Raw genomic sequence first — 14298 nt, forward strand, 5'->3', positions numbered from 1 at the left:
TAACTTTTAAAACATCTAGAAGCAGCAGGGCTAGAAAAATGGTTCACAGACTGTGGAGGTATGAATAGGTATGGCACCCACAGACTCGTGTGTTTGAATGGTTGGTCCATAGGAGGTGGCATTATTAGGAAGTGTGGCTTTGTTGAGTAGGTGTGGCTTAGCTGGTGGAAATGAGTCACTAGGTTGGTGAACTTTGATGACTCAGAAGCTCAAGCAATTTCTACCTGCAATCCAAATGTAGAACTCTCAGTTCCTTCTCCAACACCTGTCTGCCTACACGCTGCCATGCTCCCCTCCATGATGATAAACGACTAAACCTCTGAAACTGTAAGTCAGCTCCAATTACATGCTTTCCTTTACAAGAGTTGCTGTGGTCATGGTGTCTCTCCACAGCAATAAAATCCTAACTAAGACAAAGATAAAGACACTTATTGCTACTGCAAAAGGACCTAAATTTGGTTCATAACACTCATATGGTGGCTCACATCCTCCTCAACTCCAATTCCAAGGGTTCAGACTCCCTCTTCTGCCTCCCTGGTTACCAGGTACACTTGTGATACACAAAAATACATGCAGGTAAAACATTCATACACATAAAATAAAACATTTAAATTAAAAAAACTAAAAAGCAATCAATATGGTACAATGAAGAGTAAAAGCAGACTATAGCCAAGTTAATTTTTAAAATAAAATCTCTTGTGATTTTAACAGCAAACCAGGCCTAGAATATTCAATTAAAATCAAAACAAAGGGGGCTGATGAAATGGCTCACAGGTAAAGGCACTAGCTACTAAGCCTAAAGACCTGAGCTCAATCCCCAGGTCCCACATGATGAAAGGAGGACACTAATTCCCACAATCTATCCTCTGACTGCCAGACATATGCTGTGGTATGTGCACAATGTATATGTGTGTGTATGTATATATATGTATATACATACATATGTACATATATACAAATAAGTAAACGTAATTAAAAAGCAAAGCGCATGCCACTTTAACCATGGCATGCCAATGGCACCTACTTGTAGTCACAGGCAAAGCTGTGAGCCAAGAATCTCTCCTATCTTAGAAGTGTGTGTGTCTTTCAGTGTCTTTTTAATTCTGGCACTTATTTCTTCATCAGTAATAATTGTTTTGGTTTCTGTTTTTCCTTTTGGTTAATTCTTAACTAACAGAAATGAGGAAGTACGCTGGTATGACAAATTCTCTAAGTTAAAGCCAAGCTTGTAGTCCTGGGAGGTCAGAGGCAGGAAGATTAGTTCAAGGTCAGTTTCAACTACACAGTTTAAGGCCAGACTGAGCTACCAGGAAGTTATATCCTTTCTCCAAAGTCAGAGCATAGGAGATCTTTATAAACCAAGGGCAGAATAGCCATAGAATACCACAAGTTACTTGTAAAAATTCACATCTTATCCTCTAAAATGTATATACAATGACTAGATAATTATTCTCAGAAATATGCATTCAAAGTTCTACCTGTAGGTATCTGGAATGATTTAAGCATGAAACCAAAACAGTACTTTCCAGCCAAAATCAAAAGCAGAGAAGATAGCAAACTTTAAAACGTAAGTATGCATTGACATATTATAAAAAGGTAGCAAGTGCTTACAAAGGCATAGCTTCAAGGGTTCCATTGCATTGGTAATTTAACAGCTACTTGCCTTTGGCAGGAATCTTTTTTTGTTTGTTTTGTTTTTGTTTTTTTGGTTTTTTTGAGACAGGGTTTCTCTGTGGTTTTGGAGCCTGTCCTGGAACTAGCTCTTGTAGACCAGGCTGGTCTCGAACTCACAGAGATCCGCCTGCCTCTGCCTCCTAAGTGCTGGGATTAAAGGCGTGCGCCACCACTGCCCGACTGGCAAGAATCTTAAAATTGTCCATCAAAAAGTGAATTTTAAACCAAGGAGCTTAATGGCACACAACTTTTATTCAGTACTCAGGAAGGCAGAAGCTAGCAGATTTCTGCTGAATTCAAGGCCAATCTGTCCATATAGCCAGTTCTAGGCCAGTCAGAGCTACATAGTGAGATGCTGGAGAGATGACTCATTGGCTAACATCATTGGCTACTCTTTCAGAGGACCTGGGTTGGATTCCCAACATCCATATGGTAGCTCACAACCATCTGTGTAACTCTAGAGCCAGGGGACTCAATATCTTCTTTTGGCCTCTGCAGGTAACTGCACGTATGTGGAATATAAACTTACATGCAGGCAAACACACATACATCAAAAAAAAAAAACCTCAAAAATTGTTTAATAATTCTTAAGTAAAAATACTGAATTGTTTGTTTCTAAAAAGATTAATGTCACATGTGTATGCTTCTAATCCTAGTACTCTGGAAGCTGACGCAGGAGAATCAACAGTTTGAGGCCAACCTCAGCTATACAGTAAGACTCTGGTCTCAATACACACAATCTAAATTAAAAAAAAAAAAACAAAAACAGGTAGAAGTAAAGCCCAGAAACAACATTTTTAAAAAGACAACTAGCTAGCCAGGCAGTGGTGGTGCATGCCTTCAATTCCAGCACTCGGGAGGCAGAGGCAGGCGGATCTCTGTGAGTTTGAGGCCAGCCTGGTCTACAAGAGCTAGTTTCTAGGATAGGCTCCAAAGGTACAGAGAAACCCTGTCTCAAACAACAACAACAACAACAAAAATACAACTAGCTTTGTTTATAAAATGTTCTAGAGTTGAGTATAACCCCAAATATTTGTAACTTCATTGTTAAGGTAACAGAAGTATATCTGATTGAAATATTTAAAAGAAGCTGAGGCATCACTGCCTACAAATATCTATAATTTTTTTCCATTTGGGGATTCTCTTGTTCAACTGAAATGAAATACAGTATCACTCTGTTGGAAGCAGTGAGACCCTAGATCCTGAATTTCTTGTAATCCCCTGATCTGAGTGCCTACAGCTGCTCTGAGCACGAGACCTTCAAGAGTTCCTGATGGCAGGAGAGTGGTTTCTGGTGGGTTTGGCTGAGGCGTGGCTATCTCTATATAATCTGCCCCTGAACACAATAAAGAGGGCATTCTTGGGGATTTCAAGGATGACCCGTGTCGCTGTCTCTCTGTCTGTGTGTGTTTGTGTATTTTAACCTCCAGCCCCCTTGCCCAAAGCTCGTGAACTGGGTGCCAGTGCACAGAGTGCAGACACGGGGGCGCGGTGCGCGGCAATTGGAGGTCTCCACCGAGATTTCGGCATCACTCGTTTTTCAGTGGGAAGAAGTGGCTTTAAGTTGTAGACAATGGCAAAGGCCTGAAAACTAGCCAAAGCTTTCTCTATAGCCCTCCCACCGATACTGTTCTCACGACAGCATGGCACTGAGCTCCACACCAACTACCTACTAGAGTTAGAGAAACGCAGGTACCAAGTGTCATCTCCCAGGATCAATGTTTCGCCAACTTTGGAAGATCTCACTCAACTTATTATTATTATTATTTCTAAAAGCCACCTAAAATAGCCTATAAGGTAGCGTTTATGACATACAACAAGCAGTACTGTTATAGGAATCCACAACTGTAGAACCAGATTATGTGTTATCACTGGTGGAAATCTTCTTGCATGGACTGGGAAAGATGTACTACTTCAGGGAAAAAAAATAAAGAGTATCATCAAGTATTAAAGGCTGTTTAAGGAAATAATTTTCTTCCCAGGTAAAACATGAAAGCAGTCATCCAAAGATGAACAGGCTCAGCATTCTTTGGTAACTGTTGTTCAAGAAGCCAAGAATTACATATTACTAATTAAGGTTTCAATTTTTTGAACCCAGCAGTCCCCTACCTTACACATGGAAAGTTCTCAGTAGTAAGAAAACAAAATATACACTGTTGTTTTCTATTTCTGTGTAAGTCAATAAAATGATTCAGAGTTTGCATAAAGAGAGACTAAAAAACTGGCCAAGTGTGGAACACACTGAAGCACTCAGGAGACAGGGGCAGGATTGTTAAAAGGTCAGCCTTGCAAGTTTGAGGTTAGTGTAGCCTATGCAAGATCCTGTTCCAACCTCCTCTCAAAGAAGAAGGGAGGGAGGGAGGGAGGGAGGGAGGGAGGGAGGGAGGGAGGGAGGGAGGGAGGGAGGGAGGGAGGGAGGGAGGGAGGGAGGGAGGGAGGGAAAGCAGGAAGGAAGGAATTGGTGCTGGAGAGATGACTCACCAGTTACTAGTATTTCCTGCTCTTTCAGAGGACCCAGGTTTGGCTTCCTGAACCCATATCAGGCAGCTCACAACCATATCCAGCCCCAGAGGATCTGATATCTCTGACCTCCCAAGATAACTTTACTCTCATGCACACACACACCCACATGCAGACATACATGCCTACATATAATAAATAAATAAATAAATAAATAAATAAATAAATAAATAAATAATCTTTAAAAAAAAGTGGGGGAGCTGAGGATACAAGCCAGCAGTAGAACACTTGCCTAGTGTGTATAAGGCTCTGAGTTTGAACGTCACCCCAGGACCAATAAATAAAAATAAACCCCCAAATATAAAGACTAAATAAGACTTTAAAATAAAATAAAACCAATCAAAATCTAAAAGTAAAATGTCATGCATGAAATAAAGAGCATTTAATCTAGTTTAGTTAAAAGTGATGCTAAATCACTCAGTAAGTGGCTGCTTAGTTCCATGCTCCTTCCCTAATTAAAGCATTAATCTATATAATTTTAAAGCAGGAATGGAAAAAGGGCCTTAGATTTGAAATACTCCTCAAACCTCTCATTTTAACAAAATAGTTATTAAATAATGCAACTTTCAAAATGGCAAAAGCAAACAGACAAAATTATTTTGCAAATTGGGAAAATGTCAAAACATTTCCCCATAAAATAAGCATTTTTAGAGCCTCAGTTCACTTCAAAAACCAAGAATTAGTAAATGAAGGGAAGCAGGTAAAATCCCTCCATCCATGCAGAGTGCATTCCCACCTCTTTCTGCCTGTGATCCCCACCATGTGAATTTTGATCCAATCTGAGTCCTAGCTAAGGATGCACAACAGAGAAAAATTCTTCTTATCAGAGTGTTCACAAGTTTTTTCATGTCTAGATAGAACTACGTAACTGTATGCATATGTACAAACAGATCTGATCGAACAGCATTTACCATAGCATTCTATGGTTCTCAGAGTCGCCCTGTCTTACAACGGAATGAAGCTGGCTTACCTGTTCTGTAGAGAATTGGAATGTGATCTGTAGAAAGCTTATGTTCACTCCGCACACCAATCAAGAGGGGACTACCTCGCCTGAAATGCAAGATGAGTTACAAAAAAACTTTCTCATAAATAATGCGCTAACAATATAAAAAAGTATTAACTCAAAATTCATTTTAATTTGAAATATAATGCTCTCCAAATGATTTAATTTAGAAATGATCATGAAGTTCTTTTAGCAGAAAGAACATTTAAGATCGGCTAACAGAAGGATTCTTACTCTGAAGGCAGGATGCCTAAGGATATACTGCAATGTGTATACAATTGAATGAAAAGTTCCAGTTCTTATTAAAAAAAGAACAATTTAAAATACAATGCTATAAAATATGACTTACATATGCATTTTTGTATGTATATCATACATAATATATGGAAATATATTATGCATAAATATGTATTTATAACATATGCATTATAAAAAATGAATTGAACTTCAGGAGTAACAAAATAACTACATTAGAAACCTGAGTCCCTAGGCCACACCTGTGTACTTCTAATAAAGTTTTCAACTGGCAAATTACAATTGCATTAAAGTTTTACTGAGACAGTGAGGTCCTTTTTCTGCAGCTGCTTCATGCTTGACAGCAACTCTGAGTGCTGGCAAGGAGGCCATGTGTCCCAACAAGCTTAAGTATTTCCTATCTGACCTATTCTGGAAAAATTTGCCAACTCATAATTTATAATAAATTGTTCTTCTTTTAATGTGTGGTGCAACTTTTCATTCAATTACAAACACACCCCAATATATCCTTAGGCATCATGCCTTCAGAGTAAAGATCCTTCTGTTATTGAATCTTTTTTTTTTTTTGGTTTTTCGAGACAGGGTTTCTCTGTAGTTTTTGGAGGCTGTTATTGAATCTTAAGTGTTCTTACTGCTCTAAGAACTTTATGATCATTCTAAAGATAGTCAGCAAAAATCTAGCAAAATCAGTGGTATTACAATTACTTAGGAATCTGATACATATTTCCAAAGAATATGGAGAAAGTTAGTGCTTTGGAGCTGAAACTAAAGAATAGTCCATATCCAAATTCATAAATAGCCACAGTGCTCACTAAAGACAAATCACAATGCCAAAATGTATTTGTTTTACCATGAAATTCTGTTAAAGAATGGTACAAGAAAGGAGTGTAGAAAAACAAACACAGTCAGACCTCTAAGGAAACAGTAAAGGGCACTTACAGGCTACTGAGAATTATCCTGCTACCTGAGTGCTACAAAGGGCATGTCATCATTAGTCTTAAATCTATTGTACCTTGTGCCAACTGCTTGCCCAGGAAAATGAACACTTTTAAACACAAGTGCAAAAGCACCTTCCTATGGAGGAAAAAGAAACATCAGCAATATTTCTTGGTAATAATTATCAAACAAAAACATTTAAAACATATTGGCTTCTGCATAGACACTTCTTGTTCATAGCAATGCTCTTTTTTAACTATTTAAAACAAACAAACAAACAAAAAAAAACAAGTCTCCATTTTAGATCACAGCAAGATCTCCCTAACATCCAAGCCCACATTTCAGGTAGACACTGACCCCTAAGCTCCAATGAGAACAAACTAAACTTTATCACCAAGCTTACCTTCAAATACTGCTTTTAAAGACACATCACCTGGAAAGCTACCTGTGTGCATAGCACATTTCTCAATAGACACATCTCTCTCAGACTAATTTGTTCAGGGAGGACAGAATTAGCAAAGATCCCAAGCTCCACAACCAAAGCCCATCCTTGGCCCTCATCATCATATTCCACTACAAACCTCCACTCTTGATGCCCTCCGTCTTGGACTTAACAAATATACACGATCATAATTATTAAATGGGATGGAAAAGTCAGGCAGTGGTAACTCATGTCTTTAGTCCCAGTACTCAGGAACACTTAGGAGGCAGAGACAGATAGATCTCTGTGAGTTCGAGGCCAGCCTGTTCTACAAAGAGAGTTCTAGGACAGACAGGGCTCTTTCACAGAGAAACCCAGTCTCAAAAAATAAAATGAGCGAACAATGAATGAATGAATGAATGAATAGATAGATAGATAGATAGATAAATAAAGGGAAGCGGACTCCCTGCTCTTGTAGAGGACTTTATTTTGGTTCCCAGAACCCACATTGGGCAGCTCACAATCACTTGTACCTCTAGCTTCAGAGGGTACAACACTTTCTTCTGGTCTCCACAGACACTAACAGTGATACCTTACTCTTCAAAAAAAATAAAAAATAAAAAAATAAAAAAAAGCCGGGCGGTGGTGGCGCACGCCTTTAATCCCAGCACTTGGGAGGCAGAGGCAGGTGGATCTCTGTGAGTTCGAGACCAGCCTGGTCTACAAGAGCTAGTTCCAGGACAGGCTCCAAAACCACAGAGAAACCCTGTCTCGAAAAACCAAAAAAAAAAAAAAAAGATACCTTACTCTTCACATGTATGCACACAGGTACCATCACCACCACAAAAAAAAAAATCTTAAAAAAAGATAAGATGTTAGAGGGCACCTTTTCTGAAGCTGGTTCTCTCTACGGTGTCAGGCTTGCACAGCAAATGCTTTTGCCTACTGAACCACTGTGCTAGGCCAAACTTACCTTTCAACCTCTAACTATAGTGAAATAACTAGAATACAGCTATAGTGAAGTAAAAGAAATGGTAAATGCAGGAAAAGCAAGTTAGTAAGTAAAACAATCATCAAAATTCTCTGCATTTTGTGTGTGTGTGTGTGTGTGTGTGTGTGTGTGTAATAGAAGCCTAAAAATCCCTCAGGAAACTAGCATAGGGACTAGGGTGATGGCTCAGTTGCTAAATGCTTGTCACCCAAGCATGAGTTCAGTTCCCTAGCACCCACATAAAAAGCTGGGCACAACACAGTTTTAAGAAGATACCCAACACCAGTCTCTGGCCTTCACTTACACCACACACACACACAAACACACACACACACAGATGCTGACAACAAAATACCTTAAAAATAAAGTTGTCTATTGTTAGAGTCCTTTGAATTAAAAATAATGTATCAGCATAGTTCCTGTACATCAAACCTCGTTTTAAGAAAGTTACTTGAAATTAACATTAGCATAATTCTTTGTTTTGCACGTGTGTATTGGACATGCATGATAGTATGTGTGTTAGTACACATGGTTGTTACAGATGTGGGTGTGCAGTCACATGGGTGAGTGTAGGAAGAGGCCAAAGGTCTGATGCTAGCTGTCCTATTCGATTGTTCTGTGTCTTATATAATAAGGTAGGGATCTCTCACTTGAACCAAGAATTTGCTGATTCAGCTAGTACAGTCAATCAGACAGCTTGCTCCAAAATCCAGTTCCACCTCCTGGGAGCTAGAACCACAACAAGGCATCCCTATCTACCCAGCATTTATGTGGGTGCTGGGGATCTGAACTCTGGTCCTCAAACTTGCATTGCAAGTGCTTTACTGCTGAGTCATTATCTCAATCTGACATAACAATCTTAAAAAGAATGATTTAATACCAGTTGTTGGATAACTCTCTCCACCAAGGTAGTAAAACTGACGTCCTGACTTTCCCAGTTATCATACATGTATTTGACAAGCTTGGCAATGGTTTCTGTGTCTGTTTCAGATTCAAAGTCATAGCCTTTGCTTTCCTGAAAGTAAAATAAAGAAAAAAGACATATTTAAATAAATACAATGTTTAAATATTCTTTAACTTAATGGTTCTTTTATGTTAATCTTTTTAAATTTTTTATTATATTTATGTTATTATATGTGTGAATGTTTTGCCTATATATATGTCTGTGCATATATGTGGTTGATGCCCTTGGAGATCAGAAGAGGGCATCAGATCCCCTGAAACTGGAATTACAGAATAGTTGTTAAACACCCTGTGGGTGACAGGAATCAAACCCAGGCCCTCTGCAAGAACAACAAGTGTTTTCAACTACTGGTCCATCTCTTTAGCCCCCATGCAAATATTTTCTAGAATTTTTCTTTCAAAAACCAAATGAATTTCTAATTGTATGTGTGCACATATATATGTGTGTGTGTGTGCACGTATGGTATGCGAGTATAGGCAGAAGTGTGTCACAGTGCGTGTTTGGAGGTCAGAGGACAACTCTGAGGAATCAGTTTTCCCTTTCCACCATGTGGGTTTCAGGTAACGAACTCAACGTTGTCAGCTTTCAGTGACAAACATCTTACCCAAAGAGCCATCTCACCCCTCTAAAATCTTACTAATTATTAACTTTTTTTGGATGTCATACAGAATTTCCAAAAACTTTAAATTAATTTAATTAGTTAAAATTAATTTATAATAATAAATTTAATAAATTATCCAATTAGTATAATTAATATAATTCAATTAATGTTAATCAAAATTAAAGTCTGATTATAGAGAAACAATAACATTATTGAGTACAACTCAATACATTTAACATATATTCCTCATATAAATTAAATTATAAGTAATTAAAATAGGGGTTGGAGAGATGGCTCAGTGGTTAAGAGTACTGGCTGCTCTTTCAGAGGACCTGAGTTCAATTCCCAGCAATTACATGGTGGCTCACAGCCATCTGTAGCTCCAGTTCCAGTTTCTAATGCATAGAAAATAAAAAAAATCAATAAAGCATTTGAATAAATACATAAATAAATAAGGTGGGATATATGATATTAAAAATGCTAGTTCATAAGTAACAATTCTTTGGTGATCCTCAACTGTCCAATAAAGAGCCACTGGTTATACGGGGCTATTTTAAAGTTAAATGTAAAATCTAGCTTCTCTGTCACAGGCGCTCAGCAGTCCCATATGCACAGACCCTGCTATGCTAGATACAGACAATTTCACTGTGGAAACTCAACAGGTGCTGGGTGCCACTATCTCAGTACAGCACACAGCTAGCCCTCAGAATGCCCAGTGTCAACAGAGAGAACTAAAACAAGCTGTGGTTAACCTGGGAATTACTTAAGCAGTCTAAATAATGTTGCATGTCCCTGACTCTCAAAAGTAGTCTCAAAGATGGTATCTTCTGGGCTCACTTTACTTACCAAAAACTTTTTCAAGTCTTTGTAGTTGGTGATGATTCCATTATGAATAACAATAAATTCTAAAAGAGATAAAGTATTGACAAACTATAAGAAGTTTGATAAATGCTATGAATAGCTATGATTGTGGATAGATTTTCCTTTATATTTCCTTTGGGTTTTTGGCAGTGGTGCTGGGGTTTGAATCCAGGACCTCCTGCATGTTATGTAAATACTCTGCCACTAAACTACCTCCTAACCCTGCTGTTCCACATTTTTGAGACAAGGTATCACATACAATGTAGCCCAGGCTTGCTTTGAACTAGTGGAAATTCTCCCATGTCTGTAACCCAAATGCTGGGTCTATGAACAGTCTTCTCAAGTCAAAAAGTTAGTATACTAGTGGGTGTCCTCCAGTGTTGTATGCTTCTTACTGTGGCTTGCCATCGAGCAACTCAAGAGCACTGCTTCTGTGCTGATGTACAGTGTTAGTGTCCATGAACATGAGGAAATACACCAGTTCTGATTTTTGCTACACTCAACTACTATCCTAACACGGGGAATGAAAGAGGCAGAGCAAGTCTCCTGCGCCTGTTTCCTCCCTTGCAGAGTGCTACTCTACTTGACCACACTCTTTCTGTTCATTTATGCTTTGCTTAAGTATAAAAGTCTTTTCAGTTAAAACAATCTCAGTGACGCTAACTAAAGTTTAAGAACTAATAACTACATAATAACCAAGTTCTATAAATTGATTTATGTAAGGTCCAGATGACTCCTGGAATGTCACATTAAAATGTCAAAGTAGCACTCCAATAGCAAATAAATATAATTCTGAGAGATCAATTTCATCTATTTTTATTAAACGATGACTGAAAAATGTTAAAAACAGCTAACTAAGAGTTAACAGTGTTATGTGCAGCCATGGCAGTACCCATACAGTGTAGGTTTAAACTCACAAATCAAAAGAATAATTATGTTTGGGTATGGCGACTCATGCACTCAGAAGGAAGAGACAGGAGGATTTCTGAGTTCAAGGCCAGCCTGGATGATGTAGTGAGTTCCAAGCCAGCCAGGGCCTCATAGTGAAACACTGTCAAAACAACAACAAAAAAAGAGTAATTATTACTAAATACAATGGTTTTGTTGCCCTGTCTGGCCTGAACTCCTTTACTGAGGCATTCCTCCTGTCTCAGCCTTCTGTGTAACCAGGCATGTATTACCACACTTAATGTAAATCTAATTTCATATTATAGTATTCAAAATGTTCTCAGTATACCTAAGGATCTCATATTTGTCTCAAAAAAAGAAAAGTAATCAAGACTACTTAGCTTACTGGGATTTTAAAAAGAAACAGGAGCCAACTTGAATAAGCTCCCAGTGGGGCAAAACAGAAAAAGTGCTGCAGCGATACAAAGGGCTACCTCAGTACTGAAATAAACCAAGGGTCTACCACAAGCTACATGGAGGTGTCTCAGTAGCACAGCACATAGCACTTCAGTCTCAAGAACTATCTGTGGAAGGAAAAGAGGAGCAAAAGGGGTCAAGAGGAGAGCAATGTGGGATGTGTAATGATGTACGTTTGAATGCCACAAGGAAACCATTTTTGTATGCTAACTCAAAAATCAACTTTAAAGACACTCAAAATAATTACTATGAGTTTATAATAATGAAAAAAACAATGCTTGGAATAACATTAGAATCACTTAATGTTTGAAAAATGGTAACTAAAGGAAAATAATCAAATATTCACCCTGCCTACACAAGCTATACCTAGGAGTGACCAAGCAGCTGATGAGAACTTCTTAGGGACACACCTGAGCTCGAAACTAAAGGAGAACTTGAGGCCCTAGACCACTGGCATGTGACAATCCCTACAACCTCTGCAGTAATCAACAATGGTTAACATGCCAAAGACTGTGAGCCTCCACGTGGAGATACTCAGGGCTACAGATACATCTCATGGGAGAGACTTCCCTAGCATCAATACACCCTGGGTTCAATGCCTGAGGCTGGAAAAACAAAAATTAGTAACAGGTCTGTTTAGCAGGGCATGATGGCACACAGCTATAAGGGAGGTAAGGAAAGGAGGATTGATGCAAGTTCAAAGCTGGCCAGATCTACAAAGTGAGACCATTTTAAAAAACAACAAAGAAAAGACCAAAAAAAAATTGAAGACATGGGGAAACCTTAAATAACATAATAGGAGTAGATATAATTAGCAATACTTAGACTACAGGAAACTCACAGATAAACAATACACTAAATTACAAGTGAAAGAGAGAAAACAACTATCATATTGAAGAGTTACCAATATTTATTATTGGAACCCCAAAATAACTAATACATGGAGGACTGTTGAAATTTGGTGATGGAATCAAGTGTTGTGCATTCACTGAATATGTTTTGAAATTTCTAGATGAGAATCTAATTAAAATAATAACATAAGCACCTTGATTCTCCTTCCATTACTGGCCCACTAAAATCATTTCAAAGCACACACAAGCCATTCATACCATTATTTTTATCAGAGCGTTGGGGGTGACTATTGACAGGACTAGGTTCTCCATGTGTTGCCCAACGGGTATGAGCTATTCCAAGATGTACATCAAATTCTATATCCAAGTCCATATCTTGTTGTTCTGTAGAAGATAAAATTTAAAACTCTAGTATTTGATAATGCTATAGATACATTATATTAAATATAACTACACCAGCCCCCCTATCCACAGGTTTGTGTGTCAAGATACTCAGGGATTCCTGAACCTGCAGATGGTACAGCTCTACATATATAGCATGTGTTCCTGCATGTTTTCCACCTTAGGGAACTACTCACTGTGGCCTGTGGCTTCTAGCCAAACCGTTTTCTGCCTGAGATGTGACAGCAGAATTAGCACTAATTTGTTCCCTTCTGAAACAGAAGGTTCATTCTTACCACACCTCTTGGCAGACTCAGCATTTGATTTGCCTTCTTTCCTTGTTAAGTAAGAACTTTCACCCTCTCCCGTCACAAGAAGCACCTTCTGGTTTCTCTGGCAGATCAGCAAACCAGCATCTTGCATTTGGGGTGATTATCAAGCAAAGTAAAAACTATGCCAAGTGGAGACATAAGCAGGCCACCTATGCGAGCCCCATCCTCAGGATGATGCTTCTGAAGCTTCTTCACTTAGAGCTCTGAGCTGCCCCCTATGCCCACTGCACCTAATTTCCTTCCTAGTTGCTATGATTATTTTTGAAGCGCAGGGACAATTTAAACCCAAGCAGTCAACAAAATTACTTTTCTTTCTTCTCTTCAACCTTTAAGTCTACCTTAAAATGGGTCCCAAAAAAGGGTAGAATGGGAAAAATCAAACTAAGTACATTACTGTGAACTTCTTCATCCAGTGCCTTAACTTTTCCTTTCTTCTTAATGAGCTGAATTTTGCAGGCATTCGCTTCCCAGTCTTTGTCATTACCTCCATCAAGTCCCACTCCTAAATTAGCAAAAGGTAGATAAGAAAGCAAGACTTAGAAATTGGTTGTTAAGAATACCAATATGAGGCAAAAAATAGTAATAATAAAGGGAGATTATATATCCATCTAATTAATTCATTTACCAAGTAGATTTTTCTGAAAATCTACTATGTGTTGAGATAGTGACAGATGCTTAAAACAAAAACTGAAAATAAGGCTTATTTAGCATGAATGGGGCCTTGTGTTCAAACCCAGCATCAGAATTCTAAGAGGGTAAGAGAAGGGAGGTCAGGAAAGGGGTTATAATAGAGAGCTCAATTCTTGTCTGTTCAGAAAACAGGCAGAAAAAGAACAACGATAATCATCATTATTACTTGTACAAACAATTGCTGCCAGGCAGTGGTGGAGCACGCCTTTAATCCCAGCACTTGGGAGAAAGAGACAGGTGGATCTCTGTGAGTTCAAGGCCAGAATGGTATACAAAGTGAGTTCCAGAACAGCCAGGGCTACACAGAGAAAACCTGTCTTGGAAAAACAAACAAACAAAAAAGCCCAAGCAATTGCTATAGAAATTATAAACTGAGAACAAGTGCCATAGGCACTCACTTCTGAAGGTGAAAACCAGTCATAGTCAGGAAAGTAGCTCTTGAAATTTTACTTA

At 38.5% G+C, this 14298-nt stretch overlaps 1 protein-coding gene across 2 annotated transcripts in view; it reads right to left on the minus strand.

Moving 5' to 3' along the window:
* Nucleotides 1–14298, minus strand: part of Gfpt1 (glutamine--fructose-6-phosphate transaminase 1) — a 60237-nt gene that overhangs the window by 32814 nt on the left and 13125 nt on the right. Inside the window, exons 3-8 of one of the 2 annotated variants that reach the window (XM_057770632.1) lie at nt 13550–13657; nt 12701–12826; nt 10212–10270; nt 8681–8815; nt 6465–6526; nt 5165–5244 (exon numbers count right to left, since the gene is read on the minus strand). In XM_057770632.1, the coding sequence (XP_057626615.1) occupies nt 5165–5244; nt 6465–6526; nt 8681–8815; nt 10212–10270; nt 12701–12826; nt 13550–13657 (570 nt within the window). Of the gene's footprint in view, nt 1–5164; nt 5245–6464; nt 6527–8680; nt 8816–10211; nt 10271–12700; nt 12827–13544; nt 13658–14298 lie in introns of those variants that run through there. The other variant, XM_057770641.1, reaches the window with a different exon arrangement.

The sequence above is a fragment of the Chionomys nivalis genome, chromosome 1, assembly GCF_950005125.1.
Source record: "Chionomys nivalis chromosome 1, mChiNiv1.1, whole genome shotgun sequence".
NCBI lineage: Eukaryota > Metazoa > Chordata > Mammalia > Rodentia > Cricetidae > Chionomys > Chionomys nivalis.